General features: G+C 31.7%; 3 protein-coding genes across 5 annotated transcripts; all 3 read right to left on the bottom strand.

Annotated features, from left to right (window-relative positions):
- Positions 1-5,055: 5,055 nt before the first annotated feature.
- LOC17887706 (systemin receptor SR160) lies at positions 5,056-9,313 on the bottom strand. Of its 2 annotated transcripts, XM_023784476.1 has the most exons (6): positions 8,528-9,313; positions 8,174-8,329; positions 7,840-7,908; positions 7,655-7,729; positions 7,475-7,549; positions 5,056-7,373 (listed from the first exon to the last, which is right to left on the bottom strand). In XM_023784476.1, the coding sequence occupies exons 1-6, from the start codon at positions 8,910-8,912 to the stop codon at positions 5,209-5,211; spliced, it is 2,925 nt and encodes a 974-aa protein (XP_023640244.1). In that variant the 5' UTR covers positions 8,913-9,313; the 3' UTR covers positions 5,056-5,208. The 2 variants fall into 2 exon arrangements, with proteins under 2 accessions (XP_023640244.1, XP_023640243.1); XM_023784475.1 differs by lacking the exons at positions 7,840-7,908; positions 8,174-8,329; positions 8,528-9,313 and having other exon boundaries at positions 5,056-7,187; positions 7,296-7,373; positions 7,655-7,725.
- A 125-nt stretch (positions 9,314-9,438) lies between these two features.
- On the bottom strand, positions 9,439-12,525 carry LOC111831024 (leucine-rich repeat receptor-like serine/threonine-protein kinase BAM3). The gene is made up of 4 exons (XM_023784474.1): positions 12,091-12,525; positions 11,943-12,011; positions 11,761-11,832; positions 9,439-11,671 (listed from the first exon to the last, which is right to left on the bottom strand). The coding sequence occupies exons 1-4, from the start codon at positions 12,383-12,385 to the stop codon at positions 9,513-9,515; spliced, it is 2,595 nt and encodes an 864-aa protein (XP_023640242.1). The 5' UTR covers positions 12,386-12,525; the 3' UTR covers positions 9,439-9,512.
- Positions 12,526-15,441: 2,916 nt separating this feature from the next.
- On the bottom strand, positions 15,442-20,676 carry LOC17888520 (probable leucine-rich repeat receptor-like protein kinase At1g35710). 2 transcript variants are annotated; one of them, XM_023783611.1, is made up of 8 exons: positions 20,271-20,676; positions 19,609-19,764; positions 18,195-18,263; positions 18,011-18,085; positions 17,810-17,884; positions 16,762-17,685; positions 16,211-16,689; positions 16,057-16,152 (listed from the first exon to the last, which is right to left on the bottom strand). In XM_023783611.1, exons 1-8 carry the CDS (start codon positions 20,656-20,658, stop codon positions 16,057-16,059), a joined length of 2,262 nt encoding a protein of 753 aa, XP_023639379.1. In that variant the 5' UTR covers positions 20,659-20,676. The 2 variants fall into 2 exon arrangements, with proteins under 2 accessions (XP_023639378.1, XP_023639379.1); XM_023783610.1 differs by having other exon boundaries at positions 15,442-17,685.
- Positions 20,677-21,199: the final 523 nt, after the last annotated feature.

Raw genomic sequence — 21,199 nt, 5'->3', positions numbered from 1 at the left:
TATGACATTTTTACACCTTATTTATTTTTATTTTTTTGGGCAAAACACCTTATTTATTTAAATCATACAATAGAAGCATACATCCATATCTCTTGAATTTATTCGTTGATTAATTGTTCCATTTTGATAGTAATTGTTTTCAGTCCTTTTGAGTATTTTTTGATAAAACAATAATATTTTTAATAATAAAAATAGAAATCATATTGGAAAAAATTTAAAAATACCCCTTTTCAAATACCACTTTTAAAATTTACCCCCTTTTCAAACTTTATCAAAAAAACCACTAAAAATGTTGAAATTTATTCAAATATGTGTGTAAGCTTATAAATATATACACAAATTACCTTTGTTTGTGTATACAATTTTATGTATTTCATTGTGTTACAAATTGGTTTGATAATTATATAAAAAAATTATTTTTTTAAAAGAATTACGTACTTTTGTTAATAAAATAAATATACATGAAAATAAACTAAATATACATGAGAAAGAAACAAACATCTAAAGTAAAAGAATGAAGATGGTTTCTTTAGCTTGATTTTCTTATGGTGCGATGGTCGGAAATCAATATTTTCTTGAATCCCATCGATAAAGTAATTTTCTTATGGCCATAAATATTATTATACATATGTATTATACATTTAATAGTATAAGAAAACAATGAAGAAATGATGAAGTACATACAACAAAAAAGAAATATAATTGAAAACAAAAGTTTAAACCAAATCATATATATAAAAGTAAGGTTTCACTCTCTCCTTATTGGTGGAAAAATATTTAAGGCTTTAATTTTTTTTAAATAAATAAATAAATGTTTATGACAATCATTCAATACAAAATTTAATTACACTATAAATTATAATCAAATGGCAAAGAAAATGAAAGAACTTAATCATATATCATTCAACAAAATAAATAAATAAATAAATGTTTATGACAATCATTCAATACAAAATTTAATTACACTATAAGTTATGATCAAATGGCAAATAAAATGAAATGACTTAATCATATATCATACAACAAATTTTATAAGCCTTATTGGTGGAAAATTATTTAAAATCATATATATAAAAGTAAGGTTACACTCTCTTTATTGTTCCATTTTGTATTTATTTTTTAAAATATAATATTTATTTTTAACCAAAAAACACATTTAATCATATACATTAATTCATACCTTAAATTCACACTTTACTACTAAAATGAAACTGAAAATTATATAAATTTCCAAAGACTATTGGTTTTCTTTATTGAATTCCAATTAAACACACTATAAATTATAATTATAACTCCTCTAATTTAATTATTTTAAAAATGTAACTTACATCACTTCTTATCATATAAATAGCCATTCTCACATCCTTCTCTACCATATCTCATCTCTTCATTATTCTCTTTGTTTTTTTTTAAAAGTTCTTGCATGGGGTGAAAACTCATTTAAAATATCATTGTAAGAGTTTGATTAATTATTTAGTTTAAACTTTTGTTTTCAATTTTTTTGTTTTGTTTTTATGTATTTCTTTATGTCTTCATTGTTTTTTATATTTTTAAATGTAATACATATGTATAATAATATTTTATGGTTATAAGAAAATCAAGCTAAAGAAACCATATTCATTCTTTTACTTTGGATGTTTGTTTCTTTCTCACATATTCATGTATATTTAATTTATTTTCAAAAGTATGTAATTTTTTAACAAAATAAACTTTTTGTTATATAATTATCAAACCAATTTGTAAGACATTCTTTTAAGAATAATGATCCTTATATTTATTTTGTGATTCAACATGTAATAATACAAAGAACATTATAATTTGTTTTAACTTTGAATTTTATACTTGATTTCCTATCTAAAAACAATTTGATATTCCATTTTCTATCTATTATATATACTACAAGGATGAAAAATATAATTAAACCTAGAAATAGAACTTAAATTAAGATGAATATAAAAAGAGATTAAAAATAAAATTATTTCTTGGGAATTTTTAAGGTTTCACTCTCTGCTTATGGGTCCATTTAGCATTCATTTTTTAATTATAATATTTATTTTTGATTAAACCAAATATCTAACACATTTAGTCATATACTTTAATTCATACTTGAAATTCACACTTTACTATTAAATTGTAACTTAAATTATATAACCTTTCAATTGACTATTTGTTTCCTCCATTTAACTTCAATTAACACACTATAAAATATAATTATAACTCCTCTGGTTTAATTATTTTAGAATTCTAACTTACATCATATTTTATCCTATAAATACTCATTTTTGCATCCTTCTCCACCATATCTGATATTCTCAATATTTTCTTTGTTTAATTTTTAATGTTCTTGCATGGGTTGAAAGCTCAATTAAGATATTATTGTTAGAGCTTGATTATATATTTGGTTAAAACTTTTGTTTTCAATTATATTTCTTCTTTATTTTATGTACTTCTTCATTTTTTCATTGTTTTTTTATACTATTAAATGTATAATACATATGTATAATAATATTTTATGGCTATAAGGAAATTACTTTATCGATGAGATTCAAAAATATTGATTTCTGACCATCGCACCATAAGAAAATCAAGCTAAATAAATCATTTTCATTGTTTTACTTTATATGTTTTTTCTTTCTCACATATTCATGTATATTTATTTTATTTTCAAAGTATGTAATTATTTTAACAAAATATTTTTTTGTTATATTCAAACCAATTTGTAAGACATTTTAATAAATAAAATTTTATACACAAATAAAGGTAATTTTTGTGTATATTTATAAGTTTACACACATATTTGGATAAATTTCAACATTTTTAGTGGTTGTTTTGATAAAGTTTGAAAAGAGGGTAAAATTAAAAAGTGGTATTTTTAAAGGGATATTTTTTAAATTCTCCCAATATCATTCCTATTTTTATCATTAACAATATTATTGTTTTATCAAAAAATACTTAAAAGTACTAAAGAAAATTACTATCAAAATTGATTAATTGAACAATTAATCAACGAATAAATTCAAAAGATATGGATGTATGCTTCTATTGTATGATTTAAATAAATAACATGTAAAAATATCATAAGCATTAAAATTTATTTAATCTATTTATTATAAGTAATAAATAAATTAAAATAATTAAATAAATATACAACAACCAGCGCATATGCGCGGGACATTACCTAGTATATCTTAATTGAGCTTTAAACCCATGCATGAACATTACAAAATAAAACAAAGAAAAATTGAGGGTACCAGATATGGTGGAAGAAGATGTAAGAAAGGGTATTTTTAGGATAAAATATGATGTAAGTTAAAATTCTAAAATAATTAAATTAGAGGAGTTATAATTATAATTTATAGTGTATTAATTGAAATTGAATGAAAGAAACAAATAGTCAATTCACAAATTATATAATTTTCAGTTACATTTTAGTAGTAAAATGTGGATTTCAAGTATGAATTAAAGTATATGATTAAATGTGTTAGATATTTGGTTTAATTAAAAATAAATATTATAATTAAAAATAAATGCTAAATGGACCAATAAGGAGAGAGTGAAACCTTAAAAATTCTCAAAGAATAATTTTATTTTTTAATCTCTTTTTATATTCCTCTTAATTTCAGTTATATCTCTAGGTTTAATTATATTTTTTTCATCTTTGTAGTATATATAATAGATAGAAAATTAAATATCAAATTGCTTTTTCGATAGGAAATCAAGTATAAAATTAATAGCTAAGAAAAATTATAATATTATTTATATTATTAAATCCCGAATCACAAACTAAATATAAGTTACATTATTCTTAAAAGAATGTCTTACAAATTGGTTTGATAATTATATAATAAAAATTTATCTTGTTAAAAAATTACATACTTTTGAAATTAAAATAAATATACATGAATATGTGAGAAAGAAACAAACATCCAAAGTAAAAGAATGAAGATGGTTTCTCTAGCTTGAATTTCTTATTGTGCAATGGTCAGAAATCAATATTTTTGAATCCCATCAATAAAATAATTTTCTTATAACCATAAAATATTATTATAATATGTATTACATTGAAAATATATAAAAAAAAATGAAGAAATGAAGAAATACATAAAAGCAAAAAATAAATAAAATTGAATACAAAAGCTTAAACCAAATATTTAATCAAACTCTTACAATGACATCTTAATTGGGATTTCACCCTATGCAAGAACTTTTTAGAAAAACAAAGATAATAATGAAGATATGAGATATGGTAGAGAATGATGTGAGAATGACTATTTATAGGATAAGAAATTATATAAGTTACATTTTAAAAATAATTAAATTAGAGGAGTCATAATTATAATTTATATTATTTTTAATTTAATTTAATAAAGAAAACCAATAGTCTCTAAAAATTTATATAATTTTCAGTTATATTTTAGTAGTAAAGTGTGAATTTAAAGTATGAATTAATGTATATGATTAAATGTGTTTTTTGGTTTAATTAAAAATACATATTATATTTTTAAAAATTAAATATCAAATGGACCAATAAGGAGAGAGTTAAACCTTACTTATATATATATATATGATTTTGTAGCACGGATCATGTGATAAAGCGGGTTATAATTTACATAATTATTACAATCGTTTAACCCAAAGTTAGGGATTGAAAAATTTGGGGATTTGTAGATGGATTCTAGTGGGAATTTTGAGAATTTCGAAACTTAATCGAGTTAAAACAAGTTTGGTTTGGTTAAGAAAATAGTAAACCAATAGAAACCAAGAGCTGGGGATAACTAGATCTTCAACCTTGATTTCGGGGGAATTTAGGTTTAGAACTTTTATTTTGGGAGGAAATAGGATTCGAACTTTGTTTTCGGAGATATCTACTTCGGGAAAATAGGATAGAACTTTATTTTCGGGGATATCTATTTATAACCTATGTAACAAGTTTGATACGTTAGTTCTCGGGTGAAATAGATCGTTTTCTTTGTAACCAGCTTATTGTATTAATGTATAGTTCCAAAAAAAAAAAAATTACAAAACAATATATGCATTCACATTAACTTCCAAACATAAGGGTGATCACTATAGAAACGTACAAGTACATAAAAAAAAGTTTTGAATCAAAACAAAAAGAAAAAGAAAAATACAATGCGGCTAAGGCACCCAAATGATCATACACAAACAAGTTATACAGAAATATCCAAGAAGTTATACCAGCAGATCTTAAGGCAACACTCTTTTCCATGAGGCGATGAAAGTCTCGACACTGCGGAGCCATGCTCGACGCCAAGGACAATCAAAACACATAAGTACAAGAATACATACCCATACGGTCACACAAGTTGCGGCAGTACTGAAACAGAATACCACAATGTCTATAACAGCTTCATTATCTCCTTTTTCTCCTCCATTACCTACTTCCTCTGTACTCTTTTCAGTCTCACAACTTCTCTTCGTCGGTGGTCCACAAAGAAGAGGATTCCCTAAGTAGTTTTTCTCATCGAACGTGTCAAAATGCCTTCCTTGGGGAATGATTCCTGATAAATTGTTGTAAGACACATCCAAGACAGCAAGAAAGTTAAGGCTAGTAAGTTGTTGAGGAATGCTTCCATGTAACATGTTATAAGAAAGATCAAGGCTCTCAATATCCTTCAGTTTGGAGAAGCTTGATGGTATAGAACTCGACAAGAAATTGTGAGATAGATTCAACACTTGTAGTTTCATGAGATCTCCAAGCTCTACTGGGATAACACCGCTTAGTTCATTTCTTGACAGATCCATGCCATACATGTAACCAAGTATTCCATGACCGAACTGAGATATTCCACTATAAGAATCATACCTTCGCTTCGACGCAAATTTGATTTCAATTCCATGAAAGATAGTGTAGTATTCCTCAAGCTTCTCCACAAAAAATGTCGATTTGTAAAATTCCAGCTTAGGTCCATCGAGATAGTAACCTTCGGTATTGTAGATACCCATCTCCTTATCTCCTCCTAGTCCGAATGATACATTGTATAGGCATGAAGGTATGGCACCATGGAGCTTGTTATCTGAAAGATCCAAAAGTCTCATGTTTCTCAAATCACACAACTGCATTGGAATAGATCCTGTTAAGTTGTTCCCCCTCAACAAAAGAATACTTGTGTCCTGTGTATTGACAAACTGTGGGATACTCCCAGAGAGTTTATTATTCCGCAAATCAAGTATCTCGACACTTTCCAACAATGTATCTGGAATTGGCCCTGTGAAATTGTTGTCGTGTAGGAACAAATTTATCGAGAACATACGATGAACATGTGACGGTAAAGATCCAGATAATAGGTTTCCAGAAAGGTCCAGAAACTCAAGAAATGACTTTCCTACCAAAGAATGTGGTATCGTACCTTCCAAGAAATTGTTTGATAACAATAATAAAGTCAAATAGGATAACTTAGATAACCAACTTGGAATAGCACCTTTGAGACAATTGTTGGACATGTCAAGTGTAAGCAATATAGTGGAGTTAAGTAAACCAACTCCGATCTTCCCAGAAAATAAGTTATTGTCTAAGCTCAACACTTGCATTGAAGTGAACCGAGTCCCTCGCAGAAGAACATGACCGCTAAATTTGTTGTGAGAGAGCTTCAAATATCTTAGTGACAAACAACCAGTGAAAAAGTTTATAGGAAGCTTCCCCGAGAAATTATTATAAGAGAGGTCCAGGAATGAAATATTCTTCATCTCCCACAAAGACGATGGAAACTGCCCTTGGAAATCATTAGTTGAACCATTCATATGCACCAGATTCGGAAGTGCACGACCAATATCATCAGGGAACAGCCCATCAATAGTATTTGCTGAAATATCCAAAACCTGCAAATTATGAACTATTGTAGGCATCCGAAAGATAGTGAAAGAGTTATTCTGCAACTGCAAGACTTCAAGTTCTGCATTATTAGCCAACAACCAAGTAGGAATGTCTCCGGATATTTTGTTGCTAGATAAATCAACTAGATGCAAGTTCTTCTGGTACTCGAAAAAGGAAGGGATTTTCTTCAAGCCGCAAAATCGTAGTACAACGACACTCAGTTGGAATTTCGGCTGCCAAGTACTCTCTGTCTCGACTTTTACCGTATCATACTTTGATGAAAGTTTGAACACTTTGAGCTTTGTGAGGTTGGTGAGTGGATTGAGCGAGAATAAGCCTGTGAAGTTGTTATCTAGCAATGATAGATATTCGAGGGACTCGAGGTTACTGAAACTAGATGGTAGATTTCCACTTAATTGGTTAGATGAGAGATCAAGAACCTGTAGCATTTTCAAGCTACCTAAACAAAGAGGAAGAGGACCTCCAAAATAATTTCCTTTGAGATTGAGCTCCCGCATATTCTTCATTTCACAAATTGCTGCAAAAGAAACATTCAAGAAAACCAAAAGATAGTGAGAACAATAAAAGTAGTTGTATTCTTCTCGAGAAGTCATTAGTATTATGTTGTTCATAGGTTACCTTCTTCTGGTATTGGCCCGTCCAAATAATTCTGAGCAAGACCAAGGACTTCCAAATTAGTTAAATTCTTTAGTTCTGAAAGAAAGTAAAGGGCATAAGATCATTGTCGAAATCTAAATAAGCTATGTTCATCTCCTTTAATGATATTTTTTTTCTTACAAAAAAAAAGAAAAAACTTACCTTGAAGTTCCATTGAGCTAGAAAATTTGTTGGAACTTAGATCCAGAGCTTTCAATTTTTTCAGGTGAGTAAACTCTACAACAAGACAAAGAGACAGATGGCAAGAAACATTTTATTAGTATGGATGAGATGAAAACTTCTACCCTGAAGTCAAATGGGAGTGACAAATGATCTTCGGATGTTACCTGAGATAGAGCCGTTTAATGAGTTATGACTGAGATCCAACATTTCCAAGTTTGTCAAGTCTTTTAGAACTGAAAGGGAGTCCAAGAGAATGTAAGAATTAAAAGAACTAAAATGAAGTGATCATTCTCTAAACATATGCAAATTATATTGTAATGATTACTACTTATAAAAAAAGACATTTTTCAATGACATATCCAAAGATACAACATCAATTGGAGAGTTGTGCTCGATAGGCACCTCGTTTTTTTTCTTTGAATCTAATGTTCAATTATATTCAAAGAAAAAATATCGTTTTTACAATATAGACACCTCGTTACAAATGGAGAAACACACCTTTTACAGGAAAAGGGCCATCAAAGTCGTTATTCCAGAGAAAAAGAGTAGTAAGTGAGGTAGCAGCATTAAGAAAAGGAAAGATGCTGTTGCTGAATCTATTTGAAGAGAGATCCAGAATTTCCAGGTTTCTTAGTGTTCTAAAGCTTTTATGTCCTACAAACGAAAAACAATATGGTTGGTAAAGTATTCCAAATAGACATTAGCCAGAAAATGATGCTGCAGAAAAAAAAAGGGTACCATAACCTTTTGATGCAGGGGAGATTTTAAGTAACATGGTACGTAGAAACGTTTCCAAATAGAGACCATAACTGTAAACCAGACACTATGATAATAAAGGTCATATTGGCATACCTTTAACATCATCGTAGAAGCCATAAAATTGGTTCAAGATCGTGAAACCGCTGTATTGGTTCTCTGATGATAAGTTCAAACTTCGAACCTCTTGAAAGGGATGTAGCAAAGAAAGATTTAGGAGAGTATTCTCTTTAAAGTCCATTTGGCCAATGGAAATCCCAATAACACGTCGATTAGTATGATTGCACTTGATACCCTCCCACCAACAACAATCACTCTTTGTATCATTAGTCCAAGTAGGGAGAACATCGTCAAAGCTTCTTGAGATCAAGTATGTCTTGAGCTCCAACAAAGCTTTTCTCTCTTTCTCAATGCAGCTTTTGCATCCATGTAGCTGCCCCAACATCAATACAAACCATATCAAGTACGCTTTCCCTTCCATTGCAAATAAAATTTAAACGCAAATGAAGTAAACTCCAAAACAATTTAGGACTTAGGAGTTCAATTCATTTCAATTTAGCATTTGAAATTCATGTGAAATGGATTAAGTCCGTGAGTAATCGCTATCATTTACTTTGAATTGTACGTACAATGAAAAGTCAAGGTCTTCTTTGTAGAAAAAACCTATTAAAATTTAATAAGTCAAGTCACGTATGAACACAGACAAATTGGAAAGGGAGGAAAAAAAAACAAGTTTAGCAAGTCGATGTCTTAAGTGGAACAATCTTCAAATGGTCTGATCACAAAACAGCATGACTTTGGTCTGATCACTAAAAAAAAATAAAACAATATACCTTAAAGTCTTATGAAGAAATCTCATGAGAAATCCAACTTTTAATTTCACGGCTGTACACAAACTTAGGGAAACAGAGATATTGCTCCTAGAAGCAGAGAGGGATATACTTTGTTTTCCCTAACGATACACAAAAGAAGATTTTCAATATTTCTACTGATTTATTCATGAGAGATATGTCGTGTGGAGACTCTTATTTATAACCATATCATATAGTTACAGAAACATTATTTGAGCTGAAATGAGTTTTTAAGGCAACATACTTTTCACTGAGGCGACGGAAGCATCCACAATGCGGAGCCATGCCCGTCGCCAAGGACTATCAAAGCACATAACTACAAGAACACCTATCAATGCAGTCACACATGTTGAAGCAGCAGTATAATAGAATACCACCATATCAATAGCAGCTTCATCGTCTTTTCCTTCTCTTCCTTTATCTGCTTCGGTTGAGCTCTTAGTAGCCTCACAGATTTTATCGGTCGACGGTCCACAAAGAAGAGGATTGCCTATGTAGCTTTTTTCGTTGAAGGTATTGAACTGCTTTCCTTGGGGAATGATTCCTGATAAATTGTTGTAAGACACGTCGAACACAGCAAGAGAAGTAAGGCTTGTTAGCTGTTGAGGAATGCTTCCTTGCAACTTGTTATGAGAAAGATCAAGACTCTCAATATCTTTCAGTTTGGAGAAGCTTGTTGGTATTGAACTCGACAATAAATTGTGCGATAAATTCATCACTCGAAGTTGCGAGAGATCTCCAAGCTCTGCTGGGATAACCCCATTTAGTTCATTTCTTGACATATCAATTCCATACATACGATCAAGTATGGAACCGGTAAACTCAACTGCTGCTCCAAAATAAGAATCATACCTTTTCTTGGTTGAAAATTTGATTTCAACTTCTTCGAAACTAAAGGATTCGACGTAGAAATCCTCTGTCACAAATGTGGATTCGTAGAATTTGAACATACGGACTGCTGAATAGGCTACACCTATCTCCGTATTCTTATCTCCCCCTGGTCCAAATGATAAATTATAGAGGCATGAAGGTATGACACCACTGAGCTTGTTATCTGAAAGATCTAAAAGTCTAATGTTGCTCAAATCACATAGCTGCCTTGGAATAGATCTTGTTAAATTGTTCCCTCTCAACAAAAGAATTTTTATGCTCTGGGTATTGATAAACTCCGGGATACTACCAGACAGTTTATTGTCCCGCAGATCAAGTATTTCGACATTATCCAAGAACGTGTGTGGAATCGGCCCCGTGAAGTTGTTCCCGCTTAGGAACAACTGTATCCCAAAATCCCCACCGACATGTGAAGGTAAGACTCCAGATAATTGGTTTTCAGACAGGTCAAGAAGCGAAATAGAGGGCATGGTTAGCAGAGAGGTTGGTGTTGTACCTTCTAACAAATTGTTTGATATCAATAACGTACTCAAAGTAGATAAGTTAGATATCCAACTCGGAATAGCACCCACGAGGTGATTGTTGGACATGTCAAGAGTTGACAAGGTTCTCTTGGAGCTAAGCAAACCAACTCCGATCTCCCCTCTAAATAAGTTGCTGTCCATTCTCAGTTCTTCCAGTGAAGTGAAGCTTGTTTCTCTAGGAAGAAAAAGTCCACCAAATTTGTTGTGAGAGAGCTTCAGTTGTTTTAGTGAAAGACAACCCATAAGAAAGTTTCTAGGTAGGTCTCCGGAGAAGTTATTATAAGATAGATCCAAGAATGTAATGTTTACCATCTCACCCGTAGACGACGGTAAATTCCCTTGGAACCCATTGTTCGAGCCATTCATTCTTACCAGATTCGGAAGCGCACGACCAATATTATCTGGGAATAGTCCAGTAATACTATTCGTTGAAAAATCCAAGAACTGCAAATTATGCACCACTGTAGGCATCTGAAAGATTGTAAATACATTATTCTGCAACTGTAATACTTCAAGTTCAGGATTATTCACCAACAGCCAGGTAGGCATGTTTCCGGATAATCTGTTGTTGGATAAATCAATTAGACGCAAGCTCTTCTGATACACGAGAAAAGAAGGAATTTTCTCCAAGCTGCAAACTCCAAGTACAAGAACAGTCAGTTGAAACTGTGGCTGCCAAGTAGCCTCTGTCTCGACTTTTATCATTTCAGATTTTGATGAAAGCTTAAACACCTGAAGCTTTGTCAGGTTTGCAAGTGGCCTGAGCGAGAACAAGCCACTAAAGCTGTTATCTGACAATGATAAATACTCGAGGGACTCAAGGCTACTAAAACTAGATGGTAGATTCCCACTAAACTGGTTTGATGACAGATCAAGAACCCGTAGCTTGTTCAAACTACCTAAACAAAGAGGAAGCTCGCCTTCAAAATGATTTCTTTTAAGATTAAGCTCTTGTAGATTCTTCATTTCACAAACTATTACGAAAAAAAACAAGACAATGAGAATTTCTATGTCATACGTAAAACTGTTTGTATGTTGTTCAAATTGATATTCATACACTTACCTGCATGTATAGGCCCACTAAAGCTATTTCCAACAAGATTCAAGAGTTTCAAGTTGATCAAATTCTTTAGTTCTGAAAATGAAATAAAGACCACAAGTTCTTTAGTTCTGAATTGCTATCACATAAACCAATTCAACAACAACTATGTAGAGAGTAGATTACAATCTATGGAGATGTATTACCTAGTATTTTGCCGTAATATCCGCCTCCACCCAGATTTAGCAGTTCCAAGTTTGTCAAGTTCTCTAGTCCTAAAAAAAGGAGTCAAATCTAACCAAAGATATAGATTAAGTAGGCACCTCACTAATAAAAGTGGAACTAATAACATACCGTTAATAGGAAAAGGACCATCGATGTTAGAATAACGAATAGAAAGCCCGATGATAAGACCACTTATAGGATAACAGTCAATGCCCTCCCACCGACAGCAATCGCTCTTTGTGTCATTAGTCCAACTAGGGAGAACGTTGTCCCAACTTGATTCTGAGCTCCTTGAGACCAAAGATTTCTTGAGCTCCAACAATGTTTTTCTTTCTTTCTCAACACAGCTTTTGCATATATGAAGCTGATCCAAGAGTAATATCAACCATATCAAGTATTGGCCCAAGGAAAGCTTCCTTTCCATTGGAAATTAAATAAACCCCCTCAACGCAATTTGGGTGCTGTGAGGTGAAGACAAAATAAGAGAAATTAAAGAAGATGTGACTGTATACTCAGAAAAAAAAGAATCGAAGTTTCAGTGAGTACCAACGCTTGAAATTGTATGATAGGCAAAGTCAAGGTCGTCGGTGGCTTAAAAGTTAAAACTCATCTATAAGTTAAGGCAAGTTGACGACAATGAACTCATTGGGATTGGGCCATTTTAAAAATAATTCTTTTAAATGAACAAAATATTTCTATTTGATTCTCCAAGCCAACCGAACCGAAGCAGAAGGTTTGGTTTTCATAAGTGCCTGCCTTGTTCATTATTTTTCTCATTCAGTCCACATCTGGATGGTCCATCTGAAGACTCTTAAGTAGATCATTTGAATAGATAGAGATGGTTCGTCCAAAGATAGAAAATGACAAATAATCTATTTTTACACAAAATTGTAAATGTATTTTTTTGGACAATACATGAGTTCACTATTAGGGGTGAACGTACATATTCACTCCTTCTTAGTTTAATCAATAATATGATAGTAATATATCACGTCATATTTTATTTAAAATGAAAATGAAAAAACGAAACAAATTGTGAAAACAAAATTTGTATACATATAGCCACTTTTTCCAATATATACAATAGAAACCCATATTTTATTATTTAATTTTTTTTATTCATGTTCATAACAATACAATGTGCTGAATACAAAATTAATTTAATACAGAAAAAAATATTTTTAACCTTTAAATTGTTACTAGATAACACTTTAGACCTTGAGAAAACTTCATACGCACTATACACCAGAACCATCAAAATAATTTTATAAAAAACTTTAAACTTTAGAACTACCTTTCTTTCTTTTTTTGCGCCAACATAAAAGACGATGGAACAATAACATCCACCAGCGTTAAATAATTCAATTTCGTTGGTTTAATTTTTATAATATAAATTTTGATTAACCAAATTTAATTTTAATTAATTTTATTATTTATTTCAACTATAAAAAAAAATCATTTTACAGTCCGACCGCGAATCTATCACCCAACCCCAAAATGGTGGTATTTTAGAGAATTTCCCATATAAATTCTACATTATTTTTCTAGGTTTTTCATACATTAAGAAAACATATAAAATTTGATAGTATTTGCATAATTTTTTGTGATTCACGGTTTTTAAAAATTCTAAACCAGTAGTATTTAGCTATTTACCTTGAAATTTTTTAATCCGAATTAATATTGCTTTGATAATTGATAATTTTATTAAAAAAATAATCTTTTTGAAACAATTTTTTATTCCTAAAAAATAATATTTTAGGAACAAGGGAGTATATATTTTTTTAATTGGGTTCTTTGTAGAAATTCAATAGAAACCCATATTTTGTTATTTAATATTTTCCATTTATATTCATAACAATACAATGTGCTGACAAAATTTAATACTGGAAAAAATATTTTAACCTTTAAATTGTTATTAGGTAATACTTTAAACCTTGAGAAAATTTCATAGACACTAGTCTATATACCATTGAAATAATTTTATAAACACTTTAAACTTTAAAAATATCTTTCCTTTTTGCGCCAACATAAAAGATGATGGAACGATAACATCCGTCAACATTAAATAATTAAATTTCTTTGGTTCAATTTTTATAATATAAATTCAGATTAATTGAATTTAATTTGAATTAATTTTATTATTTATTGCAACTAATTAAAAAACAAAAAAAAAAAAAAAAAAGATTTTACTTTAAGTATATTGTATGTTGAATCATAGTTAGTCGTACTCATATCAAACTATGGACTACAAGATATACTTAAAGTAAAAGATATGAAACCAATAAATGAAGAATCATATGTACAAGAGGAATGAGAAGTTAAGGAAAAATATTAAAGACAGTGAAGACTAAAATAGATAAAGATTTGCTTGTCCATATCACCTTTTCTGTGGGGAGCCGGAGGAAACAAGGGATCACCTTTTCTTTTCTTGTCCGTATTCTTTAACGCTTTGGTCTTCTTTCGCACGTAAACTCCTCCGTAATCACCTCCGGTATGGGATGATGCATTTGCGCCAATAATGTCTCACACTGGGGATGTGAACATGACTATCTTGTTGCGTCTTTGTTTTCAAGTGGCGCTCTACTCCATTTGACGGAGCGAAATGCTCGTATTCATGGCATGGATTGGTACCACAGCTGCTCTGTAATATCGACAACCTAATACGTAATTGCATCGATCACATCTCTGGATTATTCAAAGAAACCACACCTTCGACTCCTAATGCAACGCTGGATGATGATCAGACCTTAGAGCCACGTTGTTTAGTTATTTGATGCTCAGTTTTCCTTATAGTTTTTGCTCTGTAATCTGGTTATTATAACTCTTGTATATATATTTTTTTCCTCTTCTTTTGATTAATAAATTACACTTTTCAACAGAAAAAACAAAACAAAAAAAGAGATCAAGATTCATCGATTTGTACTGAGAAATCAATCGATTTGAATCAAAACTCCGTGGAGATGCATATATCAAAATGATTAATGTGAAAAGAACATGTGTGTCTATAAGGAGGATGAACAGAGAAATAATTTGGTTTATTTACATCAACAATCTATATAAATATGTGACCTATTATTCTTTTCATTTATTTATTGTAATTTATACAAAATCTATCTCATTCGATATATGTGACCCCTTGTTTAGTCTTGCTTATTTTATGTCTATATACTTTATTGTGTGCTTGTTTGGATCTCCATGGATTTAATCCCTAAGTACTAGTACGAGTGTACGACTCCAATTGCGCACTTGCGGTTTTCTATTGGGTAAAATTTATTTACACATCAATACACTTACTATTTTAATCTATTGGATGGAATGCATAAAATTAGAATACGATTTATTGTGATGAGATAGACAATTGATTAAAAACAAATAAACAAAATAGAATGTATAATGTTAAAATTAGATTTAAAACCAAATTTACAACTTTAAATATTAAAAATTTAAATTTATTCATACAAATATGCGTTCACACGGACCGTTATCTAATATTAAAAAAAATAGATTTAAGTTTACTGAACTGAAACAAAATTAGATTCAAGTTTTTGGACTGAACTGATCTTTAATGAAATATGTTTTTAGCATAAGCAATGAAACCATCAACAATGCAGAGCCATGCTCGATTCCAAGGACAATCAAAGCACATAAGTGCAAGAATACCTATCAATGCGGCCACATAAGTTGATGCAGTACTAAAAGAGAAGACCAACATGTCAATAGCAGCTTCATCCTCTTCTTCTTCTCTTTCATTCATTGCTTCCTCTGAGTCCTTCTTAGCCTCACAACTTCTATTGGTCGGTAGTCCACAGAGAAGAGGATTGCCTATGTAGCTGTTCTCGTCAAAGGTATTAAATTGCCTTCCTTGGGGAATGATTCCTGATAAGTTGTTGTAAGAGACGTCGAACACAGCAAGAGAAGTAAGGCTGCTTAGCTGTTGAGGAATGCTTCCCTGCAACTTGTTATGTGAAAGATCAAGGCTCTCAATATCCTTCAGTTTGGAGAAGCTTGACGGTATTGAACTCGACAAGAAATTGTGGGATATATTCAACACTCTTAGTCTCAAGAGATCTCCAATCTCTGTCGGGATAACACCACTTAATCTATTGTTTGAAAGATCCATCGCATACATAAGCCGAAGTATTCCTTCCCTGAACTCAGATCTTCCACTATAAGAATCATACCTTTGCTTTGCTGCAAACTTGATTTCAACTTCTTGATAGGTCGAGCGGTCTACTTCGATCTTATCTACCAAAAAAGTGGATTTGTATAATTCCAGCTCAACGCTCATTTGATTAAAAGATGGTGGAATGTTGAGAGCAGTTGTGTCCTCTTGTAAACGACCAAATGACATATTATATAGGCATGACGGTATGAAGCCATTGAGCTTGTTGTCTGAGAGATCTAAAAGTCTGATGTCTCTCAAATAACAAAGCTGCCTTGGAATAGATCCTGTTAAACTGTTTCCCTTCAGCAAAAGAATATTTATGCTTTCGGTATCGACAAACTGCGGGATACTCCCAGAGAGTTTATTGTTCCGAAGATCAAGTATCTGAACACTTTGCACCAACGTATTCGGAATTGACCCTGAGAAGCTGTTGTTATGTAAGAACATAGATATCCCCCAAACACCATCAACACGCGACGGTAAGGCTCCAGAAAGATTGTTTCCAGAAAGGTCAAGAAACGAGAGAAAGGGCATTCCCAACAAAGAAGGTGGTATCGTACCTTCTAAGAAATTGTTGGATAGCAATAAGAAATCCAAATAATGAAACTCAAACAACCATCTTGGAATAGCACCACTGAGACCATTATTGGACATGTCAAGGATTCGCAAAAAAGTGGAGCTAAGCAAACCACCTCCAATCTTCCCCGTAAATAAATTGTTATCCATTCTCAACACATCAAGTGAAGGGAAGTTTGTTTCTAGTGGAAGAACCGCGCCGCTAAATTTGTTGTGAGAGAGCTTCAAGAATATCAGTGAAACACAACCTGTGACAAAGTTTCTTGGTAGCTTCCCATAAAAGTTATTATAAGACAGGTCCAAGAATGAAATATTCACCATCTCACCAATAGAAGATGGGAAGTACCCTTGGAACCCATTATTCGAGCCATTTAAACGTACCAGGTTTGGTAGTGCATGGTCCATATTATCAGGGAACTTCCCAATATTATTAGCGGAAAAATCCAAGACCTGCAAAGTATGCACTGTTGTAGGCATTTGAAAAGTAGTGAATGAATTATCTTGCAACTGTAAGACTTCAAGTTCTGGATTATTCTCCAAGAGCCAGCTAGGAATGTTTCCAGATAACTTGTTGCTGGATAGATCAACTAGACGCAAGTTTTTCTGGTACGCGAGAAATGAAGGGATTTTCTCCAAGCTGCAAGATCGTAGTACAACCACATTCAGTTGAAAATTTGGCCTCCAGGTACTCTCTATTTTGACTTGTACCGTACGGGATCTTGATGATAGTTTAAACATCTTGAGCTTGGTAAGGTTAGTGAGCGGATTGAGGGAGAATGAGCTGGAGAAGTTGTTATCTGACAATGATAGATATTCAAGGGAGTGAAGGCTGCTGAAACTAGATGGTAGATTTCCACTAAACTGGTTGGATGAGAGGTCAAGAACCTTTAGCTTGTTCAAGCTACCTAAACAAAGAGGAATCTCGCCTACAAAATGATTTCCTCTGAGATCGAGCTCGCGCAGATTCTTCATATTACAAAATACTGCAAAAAAAAGATAATTTCGAAAAGATAAACGTGAATAATAAGAGAAATTTTATACTCCTCTCAAGAAGTCAGTAGATACTTCTCATACATAATCTTGAAAGTGAAGCAAACAAAGGGGTACCTTCTGTTGGGAGAGGTCCGTCTAAATGATTCTGAGCAAGACTCAAAACTTCCAAGTTAATCATATTCTTTAGTTCTGAATTAATTAACAGCCAAAATATAATATTGTATGTTACAAGATGATCATCAGCGATAAGCTTTATTCATCTCTATTTATAATATTTTTTTTAAAAACGTTACAAGAAAAAACAAGCTTACGTACCTTGCAATTCCATTGAGCTAGAAAAATTATTCGAACTTAGATCTAGAGCTCTTAGCTTTTTCAGATGAGTTAGCTCTACCACAAGACAAGGAAACACATAAAAAGGAGATACCTATAAATATATAAGTTGATATGGCATAAACCAATTATACAATTAAGTAGTAGCAATTGTTGTAGATGCTACCTTGCATGGAGCCTCTTAGTGTGTTTGCTCTTAAATCTAGCAGTTCCAAGTTTTTCAAGTCTTTTAGTGCTGAAAGGGGAATCCAATTGAATAATTATTTAAGTATAACTAAAAATTAACTGTGCTCCATAGGCACCACCCTACTACCTTAGAGCACACACATTGGCGTGTTTACACTTCGTCCCACGTCTCAAATACACAATATTTGTTTTAAAAGTAAATGAGAAATACAATGATTGTGTAGTAACGTTTCTTAAAACGGTACAACTATCACTCGTCCTTCAAGCCACGTGGGCATTGTTGATTGGTTTTTTTTTCTTTCTTTCTTTTGTTGATTGGGTTACGTTTTTTTTTTCTTTTTTTTTTGTTATTATGGGTGATGTATTTTTTATAGGGCAAAAAATTTTAATGAAAAAATATCTCTTTTATGTAATAAATACAAAATAGCAAATGTGATGCAGCGAGATATTCCAAATATCTCTTATTATTATCTCTTAATTTATTTATTATAATTATTCTAGAATATTCTTAGTTTTAGGGTTTTATGCTTTATTATAAATAGGCTTCTTAAGCCTCCTATTGTATTCAGTTATTTGATATATTGATTAATCGAAAGATTTAAAGAGGTTTTAATAAACCACTGTGAAGAGTATTCACAAATCCAAGAGCTTTTGCGAAAGCCCTGAGAGGAGGACTCTCAAACCCTAGATTTCCGGGTATTCTGAGAATCAACGGATCTCTAGTCCTATCCCTAGAAGCTTCCGCTCCATCAAAATGTTACGAGAACATGCATATTACTACATAATATGATTCTCGTAGATGAACGATATACATACAATAAAAAAAATCTCCGTAACGTTTCTAAATTTCAACACGGAGAAGATGTGGATCAAACATATACCATTGGTGCCGCCGGTATGAATTCAAATATCGGCACAACGATTACTCGTCGAACAAAACTTCAGGATAAACAAGTTCATAAACAATTAAAAGATGATTTGATTGAGCATATTTGGACTAATTTTGGACATCTTCCAGATAATGAAGATTAATTTTAAAATTTCTATGAATTGAATAAAATGTGTGTTTAATCTTATATATATTTAATGTCTTAATTGTATGTTTTTCCTATTTTCAACTTTTTGTAACTTTGTAATTTTTAATGTTTCGAATGTTAATGTTATATGTTTTATATTAATTTAATCTTTAATATGTTTTTATTTATTAATTAAAATTATAAATTTTTTAAAACTCAAAATATTATTATTTTAATCATGGGACAAAAAATATGGGACACCAATGCTCATACACAAAAAATAAATAATTGTCTCATGATCAAAATAATCATATTTTAACTATGGGACCAAAATATGTAGGACACCAATGCCCATGCTCTTAGAACTAGAAAACTCACCTTTACTAGGAAAAGGGCCATCCATTTCGTTATACGGGAGAAAAAGAGTTGTAAGTGATGTCGCGGCATTAAGATAAGGTAATATGCTGTTGTTGAAATAATTTGTTGAAAGATCTATGATCTGCAAGCTTCTTAATCTACTTAAGCTTTTATAACCTGCAAACAATATATATCTTGTCAACACGTATACAGAAAAATAATATAGCAAAATAGTAGTTCTTATTTCTCTACATGCAAATGGTACTAAGGGCATGGGCATCCTTGGGTCCCAAATTTTTTTTTCTTTTTTTCTTTTTCTTTTCAGATTTATATATTAAAAAAAAGGGACGGACGGTCCTGTTTGGAGAAACGACCCAATTTTTTCTTTTTTTCTTTTTTTTGTGCCAAAAAACTGGGGGACTGCCCATAGGACCTGCAATGCCCATGGTTTAAGAGAGTTGAATTGTATGGACTCTAGAAGAAAACGGGGTTGGCCATGAGATGTAACTATTGTTAGTATTATAACTTTTCCATGCATGGGAAAAATCTAAGTAAACAGTTTGAAACAAAGAACTACTTGTATAGCCTATCTAGCTAGAATCTACATTTTCAATGTAAGTAAAAATGTCTCCAAACAGAAACCACAAGGGCAAAACTATATGCGGAGAAAAGTGTGGACATACCTTCTACGTCATCAAAGAAGCCATTGAATTCATTGTATCCGTCCGTAGATAAGTTCAGACTTCGAACCTCTTCAAAGGGATGAAGCAAGGAAAGATTTAAAGGAGAGCTCTCTTTAAAGTACATATTACCAACAGAAAGCCCGATAACCCGCCTGATTGTACGATTGCATCTAATGCCCTCCCACTGGCAGCAATCACTCTTTGTGTCATTTGTCCAAGTAGGGAGAACATAGTCGAGTCCTGATTCTCGACTCCTTGACATCAAGTAGTTCTTGAGCTCCAACAAAGCTTCCCTTTCTTTCCCAATGCAGCTTTTGCATCCATGTAGCTGCCCCAACAGTAATATCACACATATCAAGTATTGGCTCAAGAAAAACTTCCCTTCCATTGCAAGTAAGATATTAAAAAAAAAAAAAAAAAAGAGAGAGAATGAAATAAACTTCAGTTGAAAAATTTTGGAAGTGTGAGTTCACTAACGAGAAATGATTGTTGAATTTATAAATAAATAAAGTCAAAGTGTTTGTTAGTATAAACACTTGAAATTCATGTACATGCATAAGTGAGTGACCACTATCGTTTACTTTGAAATTGTATAATAAGACAAGTGAAAGTCATCTTTGAAGATGACAGCCATAATTATCGGATAATATATGTGTGGCTTATTAGTTATGTGAAGGATACGACTTTTGTATTCCATGTGGCTGCCCCCAATAGTCAGATGAATTTTGACCCAAGAACACTTTCCCTTTCATTGGATGGGCAAAACAGTTTTGTTAAATTTTGGAATACTTCTTTCCATAATTCATTCACTAACTAAAGTTTTAAAATCTTTAAATTCATGAATTTACGTGTATTCGAATTTCACTTGTTAGAGAGACTGGAGCAAAGAGAAAGCAAATAGAATAAAGGGTTATATAGTGTAGAGAATA

This window comes from Capsella rubella, unplaced genomic scaffold (genome assembly GCF_000375325.1).
Source record: "Capsella rubella cultivar Monte Gargano unplaced genomic scaffold, Caprub1_0 scaffold_4, whole genome shotgun sequence".
Taxonomy (NCBI): domain Eukaryota; kingdom Viridiplantae; phylum Streptophyta; class Magnoliopsida; order Brassicales; family Brassicaceae; genus Capsella; species Capsella rubella.
This window is presented reverse-complemented; position numbering and strand designations above follow the sequence as displayed.